The 25,183-nt window shown below is 45.0% G+C and overlaps 2 protein-coding genes across 4 annotated transcripts; one reads left to right on the top strand and one right to left on the bottom strand.

Annotated features, from left to right (window-relative positions):
* Positions 1-1,977: 1,977 nt before the first annotated feature.
* On the top strand, positions 1,978-15,532 carry Itfg2 (integrin alpha FG-GAP repeat containing 2). Of its 2 annotated transcripts, none has more exons than XM_077798605.1 (12): positions 1,978-2,561; positions 8,209-8,304; positions 9,085-9,126; positions 9,301-9,472; positions 10,259-10,398; positions 10,840-10,988; positions 11,602-11,699; positions 11,817-11,894; positions 11,966-12,057; positions 12,759-12,876; positions 14,162-14,335; positions 14,411-15,532. In XM_077798605.1, exons 1-12 carry the CDS (start codon positions 2,466-2,468, stop codon positions 14,512-14,514), a joined length of 1,359 nt encoding a protein of 452 aa, XP_077654731.1. In that variant the 5' UTR covers positions 1,978-2,465; the 3' UTR covers positions 14,515-15,532. The 2 variants fall into 2 exon arrangements, with proteins under 2 accessions (XP_077654731.1, XP_026263029.1); XM_026407244.1 differs by having other exon boundaries at positions 1,979-2,561; positions 11,817-11,870.
* A 138-nt stretch (positions 15,533-15,670) lies between these two features.
* Positions 15,671-24,154, bottom strand: Nrip2 (nuclear receptor interacting protein 2). Of its 2 annotated transcripts, XM_026407246.2 has the most exons (7): positions 24,108-24,154; positions 23,320-23,643; positions 19,722-19,874; positions 18,216-18,298; positions 17,210-17,328; positions 16,929-16,981; positions 15,672-16,699 (listed from the first exon to the last, which is right to left on the bottom strand). In XM_026407246.2, the coding sequence occupies exons 2-7, from the start codon at positions 23,509-23,511 to the stop codon at positions 16,607-16,609; spliced, it is 693 nt and encodes a 230-aa protein (XP_026263031.1). In that variant the 5' UTR covers positions 23,512-23,643; positions 24,108-24,154; the 3' UTR covers positions 15,672-16,606. The 2 variants fall into 2 exon arrangements, with proteins under 2 accessions (XP_026263032.1, XP_026263031.1); XM_026407247.2 differs by lacking the exon at positions 24,108-24,154 and having other exon boundaries at positions 15,671-16,699; positions 19,722-19,878; positions 23,320-23,572.
* Between the last annotated feature and the right edge of the window lie 1,029 nt (positions 24,155-25,183).

Raw genomic sequence — 25,183 nt, 5'->3', positions numbered from 1 at the left:
AGGCACTGAGCTCGATCCTCAGCACCACATAAAAATAAAGGTATTGTGTCCATCTACAATTAAAAAAAAAATACCAAAAAAAAAAAAAAAGCCCTAATAGTAGCAGAACACAGTAGCCCATGCCTATATTTTCAGCTACTTGGGAGACTGGGGCAGGAGGATCACAAGTTCAAGGCCAACCTGAGCAATATAACAAGATTGTCTAAAAAAAATAAATAAATAAATAAATAAAGGCTGGAGATGTAGTTCAGCACCACAAAAACAGCAACTCAATAGGAAAATTATTAGGGTTTGAGCTAGGATGAGAGAATAGAGATGTGGTAGAGCATTAGGTGAGACAGCATGCAACCCCTCCCCCTCCATGAATGAGATAATACATTTAAAACAGCAAGCATACCTCTACACCCAGCTCAGTAGTGGACCTGACACTACCTATAGGACACTACCAGAAACAGGAAGGGGTAACGGTTTAGCCTCAAGAGTATATCTGAAATCCCCAGTATTTGTCTAAACTGCCTTCTGTTTGCTGTTCTCATCTGCTGTTCCTTATCTTACCCAGCTCTGGGATCCATTGAGACTTCTAGGACCATATCTGCTCCTCCCACCCACCCTGGCAAAAAGGTCCAGCCCTCCAGTCTTCTCCCACTATGTTCAGACATAGAAAATAGGCCACCCCTGGTCCAATCACCCCAGGTGAGGTAATATTTTTGCTGACCAAGTGTAAACCAATCTGGGCTAATAGACTTGAAACCTAAATATGAATTGAGTACCTATAGGATTTCATAAATAATATTTATTGCCCTGATTAATGAGACTCCCCAAAGAAATGCAGGACCAGATTCAAAAGGGAAAGAATCCCAAAGTAGCCACCCACAAAACTAATAATAGGCTCATCTGCACTATAGAGTAAAGACACAGAGAGACTTGGGAGTGTGTGTGGGGGGGGGTACGGACGACTTTGTGCTGGGAAGGCTACAAGGCAGAGCAGGTCCAGAATCCCAGCAACGTTCACTTCCTGGAAGGTAGTGAAGCCAGATTTAAAGTTAGGTAGTCAGTGTAGCTAGGTAAATCGGGTCTAATATCGAGTAAGATCTAAAATGGAGGCCGTGTTGAGAATGAATTCCAGAAACGCAGGACAACTCATGGAATGTTAATGAAGTCCAGGAAAAAGCCCAAGGCCAAAGCCCATCCCAAAGAAGTGTTAATGAACAGCCCCCAGCAAACTTGAAGGTGCTGACTCAGAAGTCCTTCCTGACCAGATTACTTCTTTGGCCCACCTGTGTCCCACCCCTCGGGCCTTCCCACCTACATTCCATCACTGAAACAAACTATAAAATGGAGAGACAACCGCACTTCCACAGATTCCATCTCTTGGGTCCTCTTCTTCCTCCGGGAGGAGAAGTCTTTTCTGCTGTCCTTTAACAAACTTCTAACTTCCACTCTGACCTTGCCTAGGTGTGCTTCTCTGGTGTTATTCTTCAACATTGGGGAAGCAAGGGCTCGTCACCGGTCAACCGCGGTAACAGTAGCACAGCAATAAATGACAGAAAGGCACTGGGGTTTGGGATCAATTTGGTATGGGTGCCATTTCCAGCACTTTCTGCCAAGTTACTTAATTTTTTTTGGGGGGGGGAGGGTGCTGGGGATTGACCCCAGGGCCTTGTACATCTGAGGCAAGCACTCTACCAACTGAGCTATATCCCCAAGTTACTTAATCTTGCTGAATGTGTTTTCCCATCTGAAGAAATTGGAATAGTAATTCAATTATACATGGCTGTGCTAATTTTGTGAAATAGTATATGTGAAATGTGCTTTGCAGCAGATGGTTTTCAAACTATTGACCACAAAACACTGTCAAAACAAAACAATTTTTTTACATTATATAAGCTTGTGTGTGTTTCTGTGTGTGTATAAATGTATACAACTAAAAGGTTTCACAGAAAAAAGCCATTCAAGAGTCACTTGGTCTTTTTAATTTTTTTAAATGCTGGTTGCATTTCCCTACATTGTTTTCACAACTCTTAATGGCTAATAAAAAACACTATTGGAAATCATTCCATTGTCCTTTATTACAACTGTTAATATGATTCTCAGGGATGGTCCAATGACTAGGAACTTCATTGCCAGAGCAATAAAGTAAGAGGTCAAGGTTATTAGGTCAAGCCCTAGAGAGTCCCGTTGTCAAGGGAACAGGTTCGCCACGTCACGGTCCGCTTACCCATGCGTTCTAGCCCTCTGGAGACAAGCAGTGGCCAGTTGCTTTGTCACTCATCAGTCCTTGGGTCAGCCCGCCTCCAGGCTCGGAAGACCCGCCTCCTCTCTGAAGTTAAGCGAGGAATACAGGGATTGGAAATTTAGACGGTGACGTAACTTTCCGCTTTAGGTGGCCTTCCGCTCGCTCGGCAGTCGGAGGGGGTTCGGGGTTCTTTTGGCGGGCTCCCGGTCCCTCCGCCCTCAGAGGCTCCATGAGGTCAGTTAGCTACGTGCAGCGCGTAGCGCTGGAGTTTAGCGGGAGCCTCTTCCCACACGCAATCTGCCTCGGAGACGTCGATAACGATGCGGTGAGTGCATGCGCACTATAAGGGACGCAGGCAGCCTGCATCGGCGCGGGGCGAGGCTAGGGAGGAAGCCGCCGTCGGAGCCTTGAGCATGCGCGCTGGCGCCACCCTGGCGCCCTGCTCAGGAAAACTTTATTGATGTCTTCCGTTCCAGACGTCACTGCCGGGGTAGTTAGGCAGATACCCTGGGAGCTATTTTTCTTCTGCCTAATTCAGTAATTTGTTCACAGTAGAGACTGATAAACTCCGGTGATAGCTGGACTAGTTTACGAGTTAGCCTCCCCTAATGGCATCACCTTTCAGATTACTACCTTAAACTGAAAATGATACCGCGCTGCATATAACTCCGCTCCTCCAGACTTCCCTAACGCCTCCCACCCCGGCAGAATTGGCCATTCCCGCGTTGTCTCACATGGCTGTAAACGCACCTTTGCTCTTGCACTCTGTTCTGGAATAGAACAGGATTTCTCTGCCGCCTGTAGTCGGGCAACTTGTTGTCCCTATCTTGACACTGTCGGGTTTCTATAGTGCCTACCCAGAGTAGAGACAGATGACTGGCATCTTTAAAGTGTTAACTCTTTGTTGAATTCAATCTCCATCTATTTTTCTTTTTCTCAGCAGTCATTACTATTTTCGTTGTTTAAATAAGTCAGTACAGATAAAGCACATAGAACAATTCCTGGCACACTACTAACACTCATTAATTGTTAGTGCTGTTTTATTGCAGTCTGCCCTTCCTATCTAAGTGTTCTGCATTAGGGATTCCACCAACCAGGGATAGAAAATATCTGGAGAAAAAAAAAATTGGGTCTGAACTGAAATTATACAGACTTTTTTTCTTGTTATTGTTTCCTAAACAATACTGTATAACAACTATAATCGTGCATCACTTAATGAAGGGGATACTTCTGAGGAGTACATTGTTAGATGATTTCATTGTACTAACATCACAGAGTGTGCTTACACAAACCTAAATAGTATGGTCAACTATGACTACATAGTATATACCTTCATATATGTGGTCCACCATTGGTTGAAATGAATGTAGCACATGACTATTTGCATAACACTTTAGAAATGATTTTAAGTATATGGGAGGCTGGCCCGAACTTCAAGCATCCTTGGATTTTGGTATTCACAAAGTGGGAAGAGCTGGAACTAATCCCTCATAAATAGGAGGGACAGCTGCAAATTTTATTACCTTTTTTTTTCCCCACCTAGCTCCATTACTGTAAGTTCCATAAAGATTGAATTTATTTATTTATTTATTTTTAAAGAAAAGGGGCTTGCTGTTTTGCCCACACTGGCACCAAACTCCTGGTTCATGCCATCTTTCTGCAGTACCCTGAGAACTGGAACAACAGGTCCTTGCCCAACCAGAATTTTTGCTTTCGATATATATGTACTAGGGATTGAACCTAGGTGCACTTTACCTCTGAGCTACATCCCCAGACCTTTTTTAAAATTATTATTACTATTTTCATTTGAAGACAGGGTCTCACTAAGTTCTTAAGTCCTACATTGCTGAGGCTGTCATCGAATTTGCAATCATCCCACCTTAGCCTCCAGAGTCACTGGGATTATATAAATTCCAAGCCCAGCCAGGAATTTTTTTTAAGTCTGTTTTTTCACTGCTTTATTCCCAGCATCTTAGATCCTGGCACATAATAGTCATCCAACAAGTGCTTTTTGATTAAATTAATACTGTTATTTTTCAGAAAGCAAATTGAAGCCAGGCATGTAGGCATACGCCTGTAATCCCAGAGACTGGAGTCTGAAGTATTACAAGTTGCAGGCCAGTCTCAGCAACTTGAACAAGGCCCTATGCAAATCAATGATACCTGTCTCAAAAGAAAAAACAAATGGGGATGTGGCTCAGTAGTAAAATGCCTCTGGGTTTGATCCCCAGTACCAAAAAAAAAAAAAAAAAAAAGAAAGCAAATTGAAAAAGACACTGTAGGCTAGAATGTAGCTCAGTAGTGGGGCACTTATCTAGTATTTACCAAACCTTAGTTCAGTCCTCAGCACCACAAAAGAAAAAAAAAGAAGAAGAAAGAAAAGCAATTGTGTTTATGTGTCTCAAAGCAAATTGAAGAGCTTTGCCTGCTATTTATAAATATAATTTAAAGAAGGGCAACTAAATAAGACAGTTGGCAAGTGGTCAGGTATAACACTTGATCCACAGAGTGGAGATAGAAATTTTGTTAGGGGGAATACTTAGGGTTGTAACTCAGTAGTAGAGTACATGTGTGAGGCCCTGGGTTCAATTCCTGGCACCACTGAGAAAAAAGAATTTTTGCTAGTGGTTCTAAGCTAATATTTGGAGATTTAGGAAAAGGGGGAAAAAAAAAACTGATTTCAGCCTACTAAATCCATAGCTTAAAGCTCTTTGAAACCAATTTCTTGCTAAGTCTAAGAAGCCAAGAATAAAATACATGGGCTCTAGGATTGCCCATTGAAGCCTGACTACACCAGGGACAGCAACCTTTTAGAAAGCTGAAGCAGATTCGCACAGAAAGATCTCACTTCCTTCCTCCTTTAACATTGCTAACCAATCCAATGGTGAGTGACCACTGGAGGCCAGAGCCAAGCTCATCCACAGAGATCTGGTGGGAAGCATTCTAGCTGCTGGAAATGTCTTCTCCCCCAGGATGTTGCCTCATTCACTCTCTGCCTGGCTGACTCACACCTGCTTGCTCACTGTACCTACAGCACTGTTTTTTGATTTTCTTCCTGGGTCTGTGCACCAGCCTCCACTCGTACCCATCCCCCACCCCCCCACCACCTTGCCTGGCAGAACTGGAAGCTCCTTCTCAGCAGGGAGTCTGACATTTATCTTTGTACCCCCAACTGGTTGTTCAGCTTTACCTGAAAACTACAGGACTGACCTGGCATTCTCTTTCATTTAACTTTTCTAGTGTGTAGGAAGCCCTGGATTCCATCCCCAGCTCTGCAACCAAAAAAAAAAAAAAAAAAATGCATACATATACACACACACACACACGCAATTTTTGTTGTTTATTCATAAAACATTTATTGAGGTTCTACTTGTGTATTGTGGCATTTGATGAATAAATGTATAAAAATTAATTCTATGAAAGATGCTAACAAATTCCCTATCCTTGGAGGAGTTCATCTAGAGGCTAAAACTCCACCTGGTATTGGTATTCACTGTAAACCAATCACTGTTCTAAAGGCCTTCCTCTGTTGGCTCGATTCTCACAATCTTATGAGGTAGATACTCTCATGATCCTTTTTACTATTATTTATTTTGCAGTGCTGGGGATTGAACCCAGGGCATTGCTCATGCTAGGCAAGTACTCTAATACTAGCTACATCCTCAGCCCTATCCTGGTTTTATAAATGAAAAATGTAAGCAGAGAGAGCTGGATTTAAAATCCAGCCAGTTGCACTCTGAACCCAAACACTGTGTTCCCTTTCCCCTGGGTGTCTGTAAAAGTCTTCTTGGCAGCCATATTTGAAATGTTGGCTATAGAGTTTCATATAAATAAGATCTTTGTATTCTGTGATCTACTATTCTCACCAGAAATTCCTATAACTATTAAAAAATAAATCCAAGAGTCAAATCATTATTGATAAATCCCAATTTGCTTCTAACTTTTTCTTATGTTTATTATTGTTGGTGGTATTTTGTTGTTATTGTTTTTATTTTGTTTTGCTTTGCTTTTGGTACTGGGGATGGAACCCAGGGATTCTTTTTCACTGAGCTACATTCCCAGTTCTTTTTTATTTTTTATTTTGAGATAGAGTCTCACTGACTTGCTGAGGCTGGCCTCAAACTTTTGATCCTCCTGCCTCAGTCTCCCAAGTTGCCAGGATTACAGGAGAGCACCACCAGGCCCAGCTTTTTGTTGTTGTTTTGAGATAGTATGTCTCATTATGTTGCCCAGCTGGCTTTGAACTCCAGGACTCAAGCAGTCCTCCTGCCTCAGTCTCCCTAGTAGCTGGAACTACAGACGTGCATCACCACACCTGGCTTTCTTACTGTTGATCTCTTTGTTGCCTTACAGTTAAATCTCTTTTGAGAATCTAAGTTTAAGATTAGATTCTGTTCTCTCTGTTTGGGGAATAGGAGTAGGGTGTTAGCTATACCTCCAAGAGCAAATCATAAAGCTGATTGTAGAAATAGGGTTTAGAGCCATTTGGTTTTCATGGTTAATCCCTAAAAGGGCAGCTGCCCAGGTAGGTAGCAGTCATAGGGAAGAGCCTTCATGTTGGGGTGGCCCCCTCCACCCACCCACCCAGAACCTAGCCACCACTTGAGGGCACCAGAGACTCAGAGCAGAGAGACTCTGCCCCTCAATCACCAAAAATCCCTTCTGTATTCACACATGCTGCCAAGATCCAAAGGCCTAGAGGAGGGAGACCCCAGGAGCAGGCCTTATCTTTTTATTTAGCTCCTGATTGAAGACAAGGTTTGAAGTTAGAGTCTTCAAGAGTTCAATATCACTAGGCATGGTGGTGCATGCCTGTAATCCAGCTACTTGAGAGGCTGAGGCAAAAAGATCAAAACCCACCAGGGCAATTTAATGAGACCCTATTTCAAAATTAAAAAAAAAATTAAGGGGTTGGAGGTATAGTTCACTTGAAGAGTATTCCTGGGCTCAATCCCCAGTACACAGAAAGAAAAGTTTAAAAAAATCAGTATCTTAGGCTCTTTTCAAAACCATTTTGTCCCATTTATAATGGACAAATTAGAAGAGCTGAAGTCAGGCATGTGGGGCAGAGAGCTGTTCAGATGTCAAATTTTTCTGGGAAGGATCATAGATTCTATATAGCATCCAACACATACACCTACCTAAATGGAAATATTTAAATCCTGGGAAATTGATTTTGTCTGTTTGTTTTTGGTGCTGGGAATAGGACCCAGGGCCTCACATAAACTAGTCAGATGCTCTACAACTGAGCTATATCCTTACCAGTCTCAAAGGACTTTTTTTTTTTTTTTCTACAGTATTAGAATAAATTCAGGGAGGCTCTACCAGGAGCTACATCCTTAGCAACCTTTGTTTGTGTTTTTTTAGTACCAGGGATTGAACCCAGGGGCATTTAACCACTGAGCCACATCCCCAGCCCTTTTTATATTTTGAGACAGGGCCTCGCTAAGTTGCTAAGGCTGGCTTTGAACTCTCGGTCCTCCTGCTTCAGCCTCCTGAGCCTCTGTGATTATAGGCGTACAGCACCATGCCCAGCTTGTTTTTTAATTTTTGGGACAAGATCTCACTAAGTTGCCAAGACTGCCCTCAAACTTGCAATCCTCATGCCTCAGCCTCCTGAGATTATAGGCATGCATCATCAAAGGGTTTTTTTTTTAATGTTTTCCAGATGTTGATAAACCCTTTATATATATATACACACACACACACACACACACACACACACACACACACAAACACTTATTTATTTATTTATTTATTTATGTTGCTGAAAGTCAAACCCAGTGTCTCACATATGCTGGGCAAACCCTGTACCACTGAGCTACAATCCCAGCCCCATTAAAGAATATTTAATAAAGTTGGTGAATTTACAAATTGAAACCTTGTGATTTCTCAGGGATGGGCTGAGCTGAGAAAAGCTTGCTGTGGTTTGACAGGATTTCATCCTAACAGTCTTTTCTCTCTATTTGAAGTTAAATGAACTGGTAGTTGGAGATACCAGCGGAAAGCTGTCTGTGTATAAGAATGATGACAGCCGGCCATGGCTCACCTGCACCTGTCAGGGAATGGTCAGTATTCACCTACCTCCCTGGGTTTGAGGGAATAGAGATAGAATCCACTCTGTGCAGGGATTGGCAAGGGAGAGTTCCATGCCAGAGCTCCCCAGTGTGTCTTTACTCCCCAAAGGATCAGCCCAGCCACTGCTTTAGGATTCGTTTAACTCAGGGAGAATGGTGCCAGGCACTACTCTCATCTGTCCCAACCCCCCCGCCCCCCAACAAGCTTGGGTTGTCTTTTATATTATGGAGTGTCCCTTGGCACTTTATGGAAGCTGCCTAAAGTTGTTCATATAAAGTCAAGTATCACTTAACAACAGGGATATGTTCTAAGAAATGCATCGTCAAACTCTCATCATTGTCAAATATGATAGAATATGTAAACACAAACTAAGACAGCTGTGATGCCACTAGGTGATGTGATCTTATGGGACCACCATCGTGTATGTGGTCAAAACATTATTATGTGGTGCACGAGTGTGTAGTCAAATGGGGGTGGTGATTGGGTACATCTTCAGATATGATAGTCTAGCTATATTATATGTAGGGTTCTATTTTGTTTTGTTTTAAACCTAAATTGTCTTACCTAGCTTAAATCTTAATTGTGCTGTATAGGTAAACTGAACCTATAGCCCAGTAACTCAGTCAATAAAGACTATCAGTGTAGATTCCATGGCACAAGTTTTCAGCAAATGATGGTAATTATAAAACCCATTCTTCCTTGCGTCACAGAGATTAGGGGAGAAATGGTCTCCCTTGTAACTTCCCTGAGCCTCCCTTTCTCTCTTGCAGTTGACTTGCGTTGGAGTTGGAGATGTGTGTAACAAAGGAAAGGTGAGGACTCTCAGGAATCTTATTCTTTGTTAGGATTCTAAGGCCTTCCCTCCATCCCTGTCTCTCAGTGGAAATCAGCCTTGACCCCCGAGATCTAATATTTAGATTATTAGCTTGTGCCCAAACCTCTTTCCCCAGTCTAGTGCATCTCTCCTGTACCTCTGTCTCTCCCAGAACCTGGTAGTGGCAGTGAGTGCCGAAGGCTGGTTTCACTTGTTTGACCTGACACCTGCCAAGGTTCTGGATGCTTCTGGGCACCATGAGACATTCATGGGAGAGGAGCAGCGTCCAGTCTTCAAACAACACATTCCTGCCAATACCAAGGTCATGCTAATCAGCGACATCGGTGGGCATGGCTGCCTTTGCAGGCAGTGGGGGCGGATAGGAATCAGTGGGTACTAGAACAGATTCCAAGGGACTGGGGTGAGGGTGAGGGTGAAGTCCATATTCATTTATACATCTATTGTGTATTTAATGCAGAGTTATTGAGTTATAAGCCAAGCATTGTTTGAGACTCTAGAATAATAATAATGAATAAAACACACAAAAATCACTGTCCTCTTGGACCTTACTAGGAAAAAAACAGGAAAGAAACAATATAAATTTTATAAGAAAATTAAATAGTAGGGCTGTGGATATAGCTGAGTGGTAGAACGCTTGCCCAGCATGGGCAAGGTCCTAGGTTCAATCCCCAGCACATACACACACACAGAAAAAAAAAAAAAAAAAAAAAAAAAATCAGTAGTATATTAGTAGATAATAAATGCTATAGGAAGAAAAAACAACACAAAGATTTCAAGCATATTGAGGTGGAGGTAGCAGTTTTAAATGGAATTGTCAGGGATGTTCATGCTAAGAAGGTGACATTTGAATGAATTGGCACATTGGCTACATATGTAAGAAGTAGGAGGAGAGAAGTGATAGGACCTGCAGGACATTTGCATGAGTAACTGCTATGAGTACAAGGAAAGGCAAGGAGACCAGCACAGAGAGCTGGGCATAAAGTTGCACGGAACCAAAGGGACCAGTGGTGGAGATGGTAGCAGAGTACAGGCTGTAAGAAGATACTTTTAGGCCTCAAGCTGATCAATACAGATTTGGCTTCAGCCCCTCTTGTTTCCTGTGCCCACAGATGGAGATGGGTATTGTGAACTGGTAGTGGGCTACACAGACCGTGTGGTGCGGGCCTTCCGCTGGGAAGAGATGGCTGAGGGCACTGAACACCTGACAGGCCAGCTGGTGTCCCTCAAGAAATGGATGCTGGAGGGTCAGGTGAGAGGCTGAGCTTGGAGAACAAGAGCCCTGGAGCTGAGAGCAAGGGCTTCTGGGAGAATGTCATGGGACAGGACCCAGGAGGGAAGCAGGGACCATCACTTTGCTGAGAGAGATCCAAAGAGGGTCATTTTCAGTCAGGGTCAAAGCAGAAATTCCAATGAGTGGTAAAGAGAAAGGAATATTGGGCTAAGAACTAGGAGTGTGAAGGGAGATGGTATGGACCGCAGCAGGAGCTGGACCTAGTGGGGCACACACAGCAGAAAACAGATGGTCTGTGTGGAGGAGATGGCGCCTGCCTACTACCCTGGAATTCCTCCTCCTGCTTCTACCCTCTACCTGGAGGGCTGTTCCTAGGACCCCCACCCCAGATCTTCCCTCTTCTCAGCAGAGTATCCCTTTATTCTCTCCCCAACCTAGTTAAGCCCCTGTTCCTGGCAGGTGGACAGTCTCTCGGTGACACCAGGGCCACTGGGTGTTCCTGAATTGATGGTATCTCAGCCAGGCTGTGCTTATGCAGTGCTTCTGTGTACCTGGAACAAGGATACTGGGTCCCCTGCTACCTCTGAGGGGGCCACGGAGGGCAGTAGGTAAGGAAGTATGGACTGTGAATGGTGTGGGGTACATGGAAGCAAGATGGGCTCCTGGAGGGCACGTGGCAGTGAGGTCTGCAGTTAACAGAGCTCTTTCATCTAGGTCCCAGCCCAAGCACCTTTCCCATTAAGGAAAATTACTTGGGATCCATGGAATCTTGGGCTTTAACCTTAGAGTTTCTGAAAGAGGTTCCAATTTTTTTTTTTTTTTTTTTTTTTTTTTTTTTTTGGTACTGGGGATTGAACTCGGGGGCACTCAGCTACTGAGCCACATCCCCAGCCCTATTTTGTATTTTATTTAGAGACAGAGTCTCACTGAGTTGCTTAGGGCCTCGCCATTGCTGAGACTGGCTTTGAACTTGAGATCCTCCTGTCTCAGCCTCCCGAGTCACTGGGATTATAGGCATGCGCCACTATGCCCTACAAGGTTCCAAAATTTCTACCTGGCAGCCCAAGCTCTCTTCTATTTGCCACATGGGCCAGGCAGAGTCAGGGATAAGTTTCCAAGCTGATTCAAGTCCTGGAAACTTACAGGGATGGCAGCTTCAAAGGGCCCAGAGAACTCAGCTTACTTGACCTCCCTCTTGGCCCACCTCCCTCCTGCCCACAGGGAGACCCCAGCTGCCCGAGATGTAGTGCTGCACCAGACTTCTGGCCGCATCCACAACAAGAACGTCTCCACTCACCTGATTGGCAACATCAAGCAAGGTGAGGATGGGTGAGGGGGAAGAAGGGAAGGAGCTGAGGGATAGCTGGTCAGTTAAAAGGGAGAAGAGATCTTGGACCTGACCTCATTTCTAGTCCCATCCTTTTCCTCAACCACAGGCCACAGTTCTGAGAGTGGTGGCTCTGGCCTCTTTGCCCTGTGCACCCTGGATGGTGAGCAATGCTGGGCTGCATTGGGTAGGTGTTTGCCTGTGGGGTCTGCTCAGTGGCCTGACCCACCCACCCCAAGCCCATGTCTCCCCCTATAGGGACATTGAAGCTTATGGAGGAAGCAGACAAGCTGCTGTGGTCAGTCCAGGTGGATCACCAACTTTTCGCCCTAGAAAAGTTAGATGTCACAGTAAGTAGAAATGGTGGAGAATAGCATTTCTGCCTTCATGGAGAGATGGTTTTTAAATCAAGCCATTCTCCTATTCAAATCAAGTCTCTTAGACACATCAAGTTATCTGGAGTTAGTGTGTTTCCTGACACCACAGTATTTATAAATTCTCTCTACTAGGCAGCTGGAAAATTTTCTTATTTCCATACCTTTCAGTAGAAGCAATAAATCCCCCAAAAAAGAAGTTACTGTAAGAGTCTATAAGTGAGCTGTTAGTCCCTATTACAGATGTGCATTTTGTAGTTTTTTTCTTTTCCATATGAGTCTATTTAATATGCTGTGCCTCTAAATTGGCAGATGGGGGCTAAACTTTACACTGCTATTGTGCATGCTTGATGGTTTTGAAGGCAGACCTGTGTTGGGGTCTTGCCTCACCCCTCTCCAGTTGAGTGACATTAGGCAAGTAACTATTTCTGAAAGCTGAAGTTTCCTCAGACTAAACTAGGGAATAATGTTTCCATCTCCATAGAGTTGCTGTGAGCATTTTTTAAAGTGGTTTATTTGACTTCGGGTATCAGGTACGTGGGAGTGCTTCCTCAACTCCCTGTTGGCCATCCAGAGCCAAGTTCATGGTCCTTTATATCTCATCCAGCTCCCATCATTAGATCTTTTTCTAAAACACCCCTTCACCACTTCTGCATCCTTGTCTTGGCCTTTTTCAGGGAAATGGGCATGAAGAGGTGGTTGCATGTGCCTGGGATGGACAGACATATATTATCGATTACAACCGCACCGTTGTTCGCTTCCAAGTGGATGAAAATATTCGCGCCTTCTGTGCAGGTGGGATTCTTCCCCATAACCCTTCTCTAAGTGCATTTGTATAAATAAGCATATTACATAGGCTAGGTAAATGTCTGCCTCTCATTTCCACTCTCGACATAGTCCCTAATGAAAGTCTTTATAAACAATTCAGTCCTTTAGCTCTTTCATTAGCTGCTGATGTATGGGTACTAGGTTGCCATCTTGGCAATTTTAGATTTTTAATTTTTTTAGTTGTAAATGGACACAATACCTTTATTTTATTTACTTATTTTTATGTGGTGCTGAGGATCAAACCTAGTGCCTCACACATGCTAGGCAAGTGCTCTACCACAATCTGAGCCACAACCTAGCCCCATCTTGACAATTTTAAGTAAGAAAAATTAAAAGATAATAAGGTCTCCATCTCTGAATATTTTCAAGAGTAAGAAGATTCTCATCATCTATTTTTCTGGAATGTGAGAAGACATTAGACAGTTCTTTTCTATCTGAACTTGCCAGAACTCTGTGAAGAAAATTCTCCTAGAGCAGAGCATTCTCATTATTATCAAATCAGGGACCTGGGGAAGTAGCGCTAGCTCTTTGAGTGACTAGGGGATATGTCTGATGACTGAAATGGTAAAAAGCTAGAGTGTACCTCAGTGGTAGGATCCTTACCCAGAATGTACAAGGCCCTTGGTTCCCTCTGTAGCACTACAAAACTAAAATATTATTTTAAAATGATAAAAACTGAACCATTCTCTGGAATACAAGTCCAGTGACTTGAAAGGTTGACATATATACCTTGAAAAAAAGGATTGACACCTAAGAGAAACTTTTCTTTCTGATCACATTTTACTAACCTATCTGTTAAACTAGCAAGGATGACCCTCATTACTCTAGAAACATCATTAAGATGGAAAAATCAGGGCTGGGGATGTGGCTCAAGCGGTAGCACACTTGCCTGGCGTGTGTGCGGCCCGGGTTCGATCCTCAGCACCACATACAAAGATGTTGTGTCCGCCGAGAACTAAAAAATAAATATTAAAAAATTTTTTTTAAAAAGATGGAAAAATCAATAAATACCACCTTTTTAGGTGCTGTTCTGCCTGTTTTTTTTACTATAATTTTTCTATACTTGGAATAGGGCAAATATTTTCTTTGTTTTCCCATTTTACTGAGTTCCCAATAGAGAAAAAATAGAAAGAGGGCCTTTGTTGCTTGACATCTGTGGGAGAGCCCAAACTGCTGATTCTGATGTTGAATCTTGCTCTTGCCTTCCTACGGGGACTCCAACTTGACCTTTGTCACATTGCCCACCTTCCAGGCCTGTACGCCTGCAAAGAGGGCCGTAACAGCCCCTGCCTCGTGTACGTCACTTTTAACCAGAAGATCTATGTTTACTGGGAGGTACAGCTGGAACGGATGGAGTCCACCAATCTGCTGAAACTGTTAGAAGCTGAGCCTGAGTACCACAGCCTCCTGCAGGAGCTGGGGATGGGTGAGTCCCAGGAGAGACAGGGGCCAGGTACCCAGGAAACCCACAGTCTCTTACCAGCCCCTTTTTGGCCCTCAGATCCTGATGACCTCTCTGCAGCCCGAGCCCTGCTTCACCAAACTCTCTACCATCCGGACCAGCCACTACCATGTGCTCCCTCAAGCCTCCAGGATCCCACCTAGCTGGGCTGGCCTCCTGTCTGGTGAAGAATCTTTCTGAACCCCCACTCCCACTCCCAAATGTATCTGTAATGTTGGCAGGATAGGGAATGTATTATTACAGAGAAGCAGGATTTGAGTCTTGACATGGAAGGATGGCAGCAACCCTAGGATGACCATGAACTAGAGACCTCTCAGTCTTTTTGGTGAAAGAAGAGACAAGGTGACCCTCTGCCCATTTCCTTATAGACCACATCCACCAGATCAGCCAAGTGGATCATGAAATTTTGGCCTCATTCAAAATCATTCAGGACACCCCTGCCTCATCCCTGAGCTCCCTACCCTCACTATGCAGAAAACAGATGTATCTATGAAGACAGAGTACAGATCTTTTGCATGGCCCCAGCACCCATAAGGAAACCAGACTTTAGATTCAAGGAAGCAGTGGATGTAGGGAATCCACCACCCAATCCTAAGTACCGTATTTCATGGCACAGCTCCATGTCATTGACATTAGTAATTAGTACAGGAATGGCCAATTCTTTGTTTTGTTTAGAGGGGTCTTTCAGGACATTTTACAGTGTAATTTTATTTGTAGTCCTAGCAACCCTGAGATGATTTTTCTCCATTTACTGAAGTAGTTGAGCCCGTATTTTCTTACTTTGCTGTTTTCCTTTTTCTTTGGTGCTGCTGGGGACTGAGCCCAGAGCCTCATACATGCTAGGCAAATGTTCTACCACTGAGTGATACCTCCTGCCCTGCCATAGTCTTAAGTATTGCTCAGCTTGATAGGCCTTGCTCCCATCTCCCCCACCCACTTGTTTCCCCCCACTTTATTGTCTATGTCATGGTGCTATATTTACAGTCTGATGCAGGTTTCTGATTAGAATTATATATTGGGTAATTTATATTCTTTCTGCCCTTGTTTCTCTTCTCTAAGTCTGTGTTTTTCAAGTTGTACATTGTAATCATTGGGTAGGTTGTGGCCAGCATATTTGAAATAAATGAACTAGAATAGAATAAAGTAAAATAGAAAATATAAGAATCCACTGCTCACAGTATAGATAAGTATTGTTTTGTCACAATTGTGTGTGTGCATTTGTACTGAGTGTATTTTACAAGCCATTGCTCTCCATTGTACTAACCCAATGGGTCAACCTGGGGAAGGGCCCCCATTCACTTTTCCTTCCCATAAGCCAATAGGGACCGAGTTGCCATTCATCTTTCAGTAGGTAGGTGGAGGACCAGAGAACAATACAGCATAGAGAAACAAGTGTTTATTCAAATGGAGAAGTAGCTAAGTCACGGCCTGCCTTGGGCCTGGGTCTGCAATTACAGAAGCAGCAGGAAAGACAGGGAAAGAGGTAGAGGTCATAGAGCAAGACAGTGAAGGAGAGGCAGTCCTTTAGGAGTTTTAAGACCAGGCACTATGACAAATAAGCTAATCAAGCCTTCCCTTCTTTTGAAACATCCCCAGACATTTGCAACCCATAAAATATAACTAATCAAAGTACTCAACCTTATGGGCTAGACATTCCTATACTAACTCCCTTCCTTATATTGAATTATTCCATTTTCTGTCTTTCCACACTCATCTGAACAGAATCAGAAGGGTAGGTGCCCAAAGAGCAAGTGCCAGAAGGGCCAGGGACCCAGGCTGGAAAAGCATGGCAGTCTAGCTGTGGGAGATAATGAGTCCCAGAAGTGAAGTAAGAGATGCAGGGTTAAGGGCAGTTGGGGTGGGGTTGGGGGCCAGTGAGGACAGGCGTTGACTGCAGCCTTTGAGTTCCATGGTCTGGGTTAATTCCTCATTCTTCTTAGCTCCCTTTCTGCAACACTAACTTGGTTTCGTTCTTTTTAGGATGGGGATGAGAGAGAACAGGGAAGCCCAGAGTCATAGGCCCTTTAGTAGAAACTTCCTGAAACAGAGGGCAGCTACTGAAAAGCAGAGAGGAAGGCAGCCAACTGAGAGAAATGGGACAGCGGGGATCAGGATGGTGAGAAGAAGGACAGATACAGTAGTCCTCAGCTACCCAGCTCAGATAATGCCCCCACATCATACATGGCTCTTCCTCTAAGGCAAGGTATTTCCCTCTGGGACCACCTGGGACAGAGGTCACTGGCCAGGCTCTTGGTACAGAGGCAGGAAGGGCAGCTCTGAGAAGGGGGCTTTCAGTCGCAGCACTCCACGTTCCAGGTCAATGCAGCACTGTGGGGTATGGAGTCCATGATCCGAGGTCACCTGTCTGCCAACCCAATCTTGTGTTCCCCCTTCCACTTCCCACAGCTTCCACCTGCTTTCTGCTGCTCCTTCTGCTTCCCATTTATCTGGACCCCAGTTCTCTTGACTTTTCCCTCAGAGCCTGACCTTCACTTCCACTCTGTGCTTTCCGCCTCTTTCTATACTTTGGATCAGGCCCCAAGTATGGTCACCTTACCTTGAGGGAGAGCAGAGTCTGCAGGCCCAGGCAGAATTCAGGACTGTCAACATCTGCAGAAACCATTGAAAAATGAGAGGCTGCATCATGGTCACTGCTGCACCCTCTCGGCACTCCCTCCTTCCCTGCCCACCCCAATAGCAGGTCTGAGAATACTGGCACAAAGCTCAGGATAGTCAGAGCATCCTTGGGGACTGGCAGTGGCTGAAACTGCCTTTGCCATGCCCAGAAGAGAAAGGTAGGAGAGGTGACAAAAGGCTGTTGGCAAAGGGAGAACTTACCCACCACCTGGGCTGAGCATGCCACCTTCTCCTGCCCTAGCTGGAGCTCCAGCTGCTCCACCTGGGTTGGCCCAGGTGCCAGGTCCCCACCTGGGGCTTTTAGAACCCTCTTCCCTAACCTGTGGTTAGGAAACAAGTGTTATAGCCACCATGGACTCCACACTCTTACTCCCAACCCCATTAATCGGCTATTACTGATTTATTCTCTTTCAATCCCTGATACCACATGGAGTCTAAATCCTTGTATTCCCTGCCTGAGCCTCCAACCCACTTTTTTGGGGTGTTAGGAATGTGACTCAGTAGTAGAATACTTGCCTAGCATGTTTGAGATCCTGGGTTCAATTCCCAGCACCACAAAAAAGAAAAAGAAAAAAGTATTTAAATAAATATGTACTTGCTGGACTTGGGGTGTAGCTTAGTGGTAGAGTGCTTTCTTAGCATGTGTAAGATTTCTAGGTTCAGTCCCCAGCACTGCCAAAAACTTAATAACAGCTTTATTGAGATAGTATTCATGTATCATAAAATTCATTCTTTGCATGTGTGCACACACATGCTGAGGGTTGAACCAAGGACCTCACACATGCTAGGCTAAATCCCATTCCTGAGCTAAATCCCAATCTGAGCTAAATCCCATTCCTTTTTATTTTATTTTATTTTATTTTAAAGTTGAGACAATCTCCCTAAGTTGCCCAGGCTGACCTTCACCTTGCAATCCTCCTGCCTCAGCCTCCTGAGTAGCTGAAGTTACAAGCATATACCTCTTTGCACCTAACTAAAATTCACTCTTTTAAAGTATGTAGTTTGGGGTTTTGTTTTTTGTAGTGCTGGAATCAAATCTCACTGTCTGCTAGTCAAGGCTTTTCCATTGAGCCATGAGCCAGCCCCAGGTCAGTGGTTTTTAGTACATTCACAGAGTTGTGCAAATATCACTATCTTATTTGAGGATATTTTCATCACTCCAAAAAGAAACCCCATCCCCATTCATTCATGTGGACCACACTCTTACCCTAGGCGGCTGAGACATCCAGTGGAGATCTGATTGTGTTGGGTTCCTGTGTTCACAGCCACTCTAAGCAGCTGGTCCTGGCACTAAAAAAGAAGAATTTGGGTGGATCAGTGAGTTTCTCAGGAAGAAGGATTAGAGTTGGGTTGCTGGGTGCAGTGGTACATGCCTGTAATCCCAGCAGCTCAGGAGGCTGAGGCAGGAGGATCGTTGAGTTCAAAGCCAGTCTCAGCAATTCAGTGAGACCATGTCTCTAAATAAAATATAAAAAGGGGCTGGGGATGTTGCTCAGTGGTTAAGCATCCCTAGGTTCAATCCCTGGACCTAAAAAAATAATGATTGGGGTTAAGGCTTCAGCTTTCCCAGCACTTTAATGGTTCTCTTAAAAATGAACATAGGGAATGAACTGAGTCTTCAAAAGGAAATTTTAGGGGAGTTATAATTGAAGCAAAACTGACTGTCAGGTAAAGAAATCAGAAAAGAAGCAGAGCCACACAGTGAGTCCATAAGTTGGGAATGATTTGGCCAGAAATGGTGATGTTTGCTTAGAGGTTGAGGCCTCCTGTTTAGGAATAGAGGAGGGATGAGACTGGAATCCCTTATCAGGAAACTTAGATGTGAGTAACCAAGAGGTGGTTCACCACTGCAAATAATGGAAGACAAGTTTGCTTTCTTTGGGATATTTACAGACATTTGGCTATACACTTTGATACACACACACACACATAGTTTTCTCATTCAAAATATTTATTAAGCATCTACAATGTAGAAGATATGCTGCTGGAAAGTACATCAGTGAATACTGTTCTTCAGGAATGTAAAGGAAGTAAAATATAACTCTGGTACAAAGGTGTTTTTGGTTTGAGGGGTTTTTTTTGTTTTGTTTTTGAAACACTGGGGATGGAACTCAGGACCTTGTGCATTACCATTGAGCTACACCCACAGCCTCGTAGAAAGTTCTAAAGTCTGTGAGAAGATTGAGTCAAGTGCCTTTTAGAGGTTGAGAGGGAGGAAAGCTATTTCCTACTTGGGGCATCAATAAATCTCTCAAGTAGGAGATAATATCTGAGCTGGGCCTTAAAGGACTGCAGAACTTGGACAGAGTGACTGGAGAACAGGAAGAGAGCTCTCTGGGCAGAAGAGCAGAAGAACATTTATTGGGAACAATTCAATACTGGGCTCTAGAGATGCCAGGGTCTTTACCTTGGAACATAGGTGCTTTTCCTGGGAGACTGCATTTCCCATACATGCATGCACCCTTCAGATATGTAGAGCAGTTGAAGAGGACTTAAGTATTCACATGTAAATATTACAATTTCAGGAGAGAAATGATATCGGGGTGATAACAGATGGAACTGCGGGAGAAAATGTGGGTTGAAACAGAGAAAAAAGAAGAAGGAGAACTTGTTTGGGGTCCAGGATAGGGGAGAAGTGCCCTTTTACCCTCCCTGTCTCTTTCCCTGCGCTCAGGGAGGTTTGTTAAGATCAGTGCCCTAGAAGGCCTCTCACCTTGCAGTTGACCAGAAGAGCTGGAATCTCTGTCCCACTGGTCTTCCTCTTGCTGTCCTGGCCACAAACCAGGGCCTGCACTAAGGGAGACTCCCCCTGAAGCCGACTCTGATTCCCCTCCATCAGACGTCTTTGGATCACGCTGTGCGGCTGCTGGCTCCATGACAAAATGAGACAGGCAGACAAGTGTAAGCCCAAGTATCTAGGCCACTCAGTTCCCCTATTTTACATACCCTAGAGTGCTCACCCACACCAAACCCACATCTCAGACAGTGACAGAGCAGGACTAGGGATACGACTGGGTGGTAGAACATTAGCCTAATGAGTGAGGCCCTAGGTTTAATCCTCAGTACCGCCAAAATAAAAAGAAAGAAAGAAAAGGAAAGGAGCCAACCAAAGATTCCATCAACCAGATGTTTATAGCAAAATGAAACCCAGGATCAGATCATGCCATTGTTTTGGGACCCCATTAGGTTTTTCAGCAATGAGGAAATGGAAAGAGGAAAATGACCCATTCTAGGTTAGATTGACCTATTGGCTAAAGGGACATTCCAGGAATTACTGTTAGGCTTGGAGGAACTTGGGTCTTAAGTGTACCCTTTTGTGGGGGTGGGGGAGAGGACTAATTTTGTCTTTTTTTTTTTTTTTTTCCTTTCTGTCCTCTTCCCAAAATGGGCTACAGATCCCAGATGGGGTGATGGAAAGAAGCAATGAAGTCTTCAGAACTGGGATGCTAGTGTTCACCCTTGCTAGTATTTTCCCTCATCCACTAACACCTTCACCCTGTCCAGTCACTTCCTAGATTCTACCAGTTTGCCCTCCTGTCGGTAGGGTCTGGCACTGCTTTCTGTTACTACTTTCCTCAGCCTCCCCATGGCTCATCTAAGTCACTGGGCCTCAGTTCACAAGCACCTGCCTCTGGCACTGTGGCCTTCCCAATACACCAGCTCTAGGCTTCCAGACTGACTTATCAAAAACCCTGCCACCCAAAGTGTGGTCCCCAAAGCAGCAGCTTTAAAAAGCATATAGAAGCCTGCTTAAAATGCAGAAATCTCAGACCTAGTCAATCAAAGTCTGGCTTTTGGGGTTTTATCTTTTTGCAGTGCTGGGGATCAAACCCAGGACCTCACATATGCCAGGCAAATGCTCTACCACTGAACCACACTCCCAATCCCAGAACCTCACTTTAACAAAACCCAGGTGAGTTGTGTATCCATTCAAGGTGATGACCCAGATCACCTGGCTGCTGTCTGAATTTTCCACTTCACCTCCATACCTTCACTCCTACTCACTCCTTCTCCCTGAAACCCTGCTTCCTCATTCTTCCCTAGGCCAAACTGGTGCCTGACTCAACATGCTGGATTCAGAAGAATGGTTCTTATTTTGCACCTGAGATTCCATGTGTACTCTGTAATTAGCGAAGGAACGACCTCCTCCAGGGTACCCTCTCTGGACTCTTCCTGCTCCTCCCCCTGCTCGTATTTCCCTTGGTTATGTTTCTCATAGATGTTATTTCTGGATTTCACTCCCCCACTACCCTGGAGAGCCTTTGAGGTCAGGTCTGTTTCTCATGTTTGTATACCAGGGCTTTACTCGACATCCAGTAGGTACTCAGTAAGCGCTTGCTGAAGAATGACTGCTCTCCCAGGCTCCACATGCTCTTCCACCTGCCCTCTCTCTTTGGGAGCCTGGGATTGTTTTTATACTCTTGGCCTCATGGGGCTCTAGAGGTTGCCTCCCAGCAGCAAGCTGCCAGCTCTGGGAAAAGTGCACTGAGCTCTGAACCAGCTAAAAAAAAAAAAGGGTGGGGGGAGTTCAGCAGTTCCCATCTTACACATTTCCCACGATGGCTCCAGGCTCCAGGCCTCTCCCACATTGTGCAGTGTGATCCGGAGCTATCCCAGGGAGAGAGACAGTGGGACCTCCCAACCAATTGCATCTTCACTCCCAAAGCCATAAGAGGTAATACTAGAGGTCAACTCAGGAGGTACCAAGGCAAAGGGCAGAAATGAGAAGCCCAGAAGCTGGAATCACCACTCTAGAATAGCAATGTTAATAGGGCATCTTCTCCACCACACAGATGTAGGATGGTCCCCAACAGATGCAGAGTCCTAGCCCCCAGGAGATAAGAACCTGCTTCCCTACTCCATCTCTTTTCTCAGATGTGCTCACTGTGTTTGCAAGGAGGACCAACCCTGGCTGTTCTCTGAACTCAAAGTTCAGTTAATCTGATCACTTTTCCTCAGTGGGGGCTGCAACAGTGGAGCTAGGGCATTGCCTGACCTCTGGGCTGTGTCCCTGGAGGGGGAAATTCAAGCTGGGAGAATAGGGAAAGGTAGGGCTAGGTCAGGAAAGGCAGTGAAGGCTGCATTTGCTCCCAGCTTCCCAAGAAGAGGTTGTTTACTTCAATAAAATATAATTCTATATCTTCTGGACCCTCCCTCTCTCAGGCTTACTTTATCTCTCAGGCTAAGTGGAATAGTAGCCGGAGGAATAATAATCACATTTCTCTACTGCTATTAGTGAGGCACACTCCTAAGTGCTTAATATGTATTGGCTCATATAACTCACAGCACCCTAGGAGATAGGTGCTCATAAATTTCTCATTTTTTTTTCTAGTAATGGGGACTGAATCCAGGGGTGCTGTGTACTGGTGAACTGCATTCCCATCCCTTTTCATTTTCTTTTGAGATAGGGTCTTGATAAATTGCTCAGGTTGGCCTCGAACTTATGATCCTCCTACCTCAGCCTCTGGAGTCACTGGGTTACCTGATGTTCTCATTTAACAGGTGAAGAAACTAAGGCACAGAGACATAAAATAACCTGTCCAAATTAGTAAGTGGCAAAGCCAGGATTTGATCACAAGCAAGGTGACTCCAAAGTCCATGCACTTCACCACCACTTCTCAGAGGATGGCTGGATATGCAGTTGGCCCAGGATCCCCTCACCTCCTCATCATTAACTCCCCTGTTCCATTCCCTGTGGGGGTCAAAGTTACTAGAGGGGGAGAGAACCTGGTAGGGCCTTTTCACCAGAAGTGAGGGAGAGGACACTCATGGGGACCAAGAAGCCATATGAAACCCTGATGCCCTAAAAGTGTGGAGGCCCTTGATGTTATGATTCTGAAGGGGAAAGGTAAATGAATGTGCAGGTATGAAGAAGTCTGTTTTGGGGAGAACAGGGAAGTCACAGCCCTAAAAATGGTAAGTCCTCTAGGCTTCCTGGCCTTGAATGACTGCTCCACAGGATTCCTGGGTCCCCTAAGCCTCTACCCCTAAACAGCATAGCTCCCCATCACCCCCCAAGATAAGCCTTGGGCTATTGGGTGGCAAGATAGGGGCAGCTGAGCAATGACAGTGGGCCCCACAGGGCTGCCCAGTCACAGGAACAGCCCCAGCAGAGAGCCTGGGAAGGGTCAGAGTGAAGCCCCTCCAGGTGGCCCGGTCTTTTCTCCCCCTTCTCAGCCAGGGAGAGGGAACCTGAAGGTTGAGGATCTACACTTTCTGGTCCTCCCAACCACCCTCCTCAGGATGTGGGGAGGTGGAGAGAAAGGGACAGGGACTTCCTTGGCCATGGGGTGGGGAGAGGGCCGCCTCACCAAATCCTTGGAGGTGCCGAGCCTCTTGAGGCTGTCCAGGGGGAGCAGGTCAGCAGAGTCCTTGTGGAGGAATTGAGTGGCCTGTTTGAGCCGTCGTTGCTGGCCCAGGTGGGCTCGGTCCTGCAGCTCTGCTTCCTGTCCCTTCCTCCTGGTGTCTCCCTCATCTCTCCTGGCCTCCTGCTGGGAGCTCATGGCCCCCCTCTGGGTGAGCCAGGCAGGGGCTTCGGGAGGGGGCCTCCCTGTGTCCTCTCTGCTCCTGTGTCTCCTTGCAGCTTCCTGCCTATCTTCGTGCCTGGACTGCAGCTCCCCTTCTGACAGGAGGGTCTCAGCAGGAAGAAAAGATGAAATAAATAAATAATGGGCAGGAGCAGCCACGTCAGACACCAATTTCCAGAGATTGCGGTAGAGGGAGTGAGGCTCCGGCTGGAAAAACCCAACCCCAGAGGAGAGGGAGGGCTGGCAGGGCCTGCAGCTGGCAGGTTCTGCAGAGTATCCAGTATATTCTGGGGTCCTGGTCGGAGTGGGCGGTGAAGGGGGGTGTGACGATGCTGTAAACTGCTAGGGTGCGCGTGTCATTGTGTAGGGGAGGCAGCCTGTGAGCTCTGCGTGTGGGGGCAGGCAGGCATGTCTGTATGCGCCCTAGACCTGGCTCTGCTCTGCATCCCTCCCAGGCTCCCGACCATCCGCTCCCAGCTACTGCTTCCTCCTGGAATTTTCTGCAGCCAGGGTTGGGGGAAAGCATGAAAGTGCACTTCCCCACTCCTTCCCCTGACCATTAGGGGCCTTACCTTGCTGGACTTCTCCCTTTCAGCGTAGCAGATGTCAGTCTTTAGCTAATTTACTCGGGAGTTTGGATTTCACACTGATGTGGTCTCTGTCCTTCCCCCTAAATTGTAAGGAGAACAGGAACATTCTAGCCTTTGAGATCTTTCTTCTTAGGGGCTGAAGAAATCCCTGTGATATGCTGGTGAAGAATGCCAAGGAATATTCTGAAGCTAGTCTGTATCCTTAACTGGGTTGTCTGTGTCTTTACCAATAACTCATCTTAGTCTCTTCCTTTCATTATTTTTTAACTTAACAGTTATAGAATTTTTAAAAAAAACATACTCAGACAAGAGGATTGCTAGAACCCAGAAGTTCAGAGTCAGCCTAGCAAAATATTAAGAGCCTGTCTCTAAATAAAATTAAAAGTCATGGGCTGGGGTTATGGCTCAGTGGTAGAGCACCCGCCTAGCATGTTTGAGGTGCTGGATTCCATCTTCAGCACCATGTAAAAATAAAAAAATAAAATAAAGGTATTAAAAAAAGTGATGTACAAGGTCTTGGGTTCAAACCCCAGTACCAAAAAGAGAGAGAAATAAAGCAAAACAGAAAACCAATTATTAACAAGGAATAACTACTACATTGATTTCTAATAATGAGACACTGGGGATGAAATTTCCAGGAACACTACTCAGGAAAATTAAACCATTCTGAATAATTAGGAATAGAAGTGGAAGTTTTTCTTTCTGAAAGAAAAAAAAAACTTGGAAAATGTCTTCTTTCTCTCATCTTGTGGTTCACAAAAATCTTGAAGCAAATGAATCTAAATTTAGAAATTCTGAGAGGAAAAACTCAAAGTGTGAAATATAGCTCCTTCACTACATTTGTTCTCCTTTGAATGAAGTTTTCCTTTTATTCACCAAAAAAATATCTGGGTTGAGGGTCTCGCTCAGTGGTAGAGCACTAACCTAGCCTGCACGAGGCCCTGGCTAATCACTGCGGGTAGGGAGGACTTTTCAGAAAATATTTATTATCTACTCTGTGCCAGAGCAAAGCACAGAGTAAGGTCTTAGCTGTCATGAAATTCACATTCTGATGAGGA

This window comes from Urocitellus parryii, chromosome 5, assembly GCF_045843805.1.
Source record: "Urocitellus parryii isolate mUroPar1 chromosome 5, mUroPar1.hap1, whole genome shotgun sequence".
NCBI classification, from domain to species: domain Eukaryota; kingdom Metazoa; phylum Chordata; class Mammalia; order Rodentia; family Sciuridae; genus Urocitellus; species Urocitellus parryii.
The sequence above is the reverse complement of the archived record's forward strand: the minus strand, read 5'-3'. Positions and strand labels throughout refer to the sequence as shown.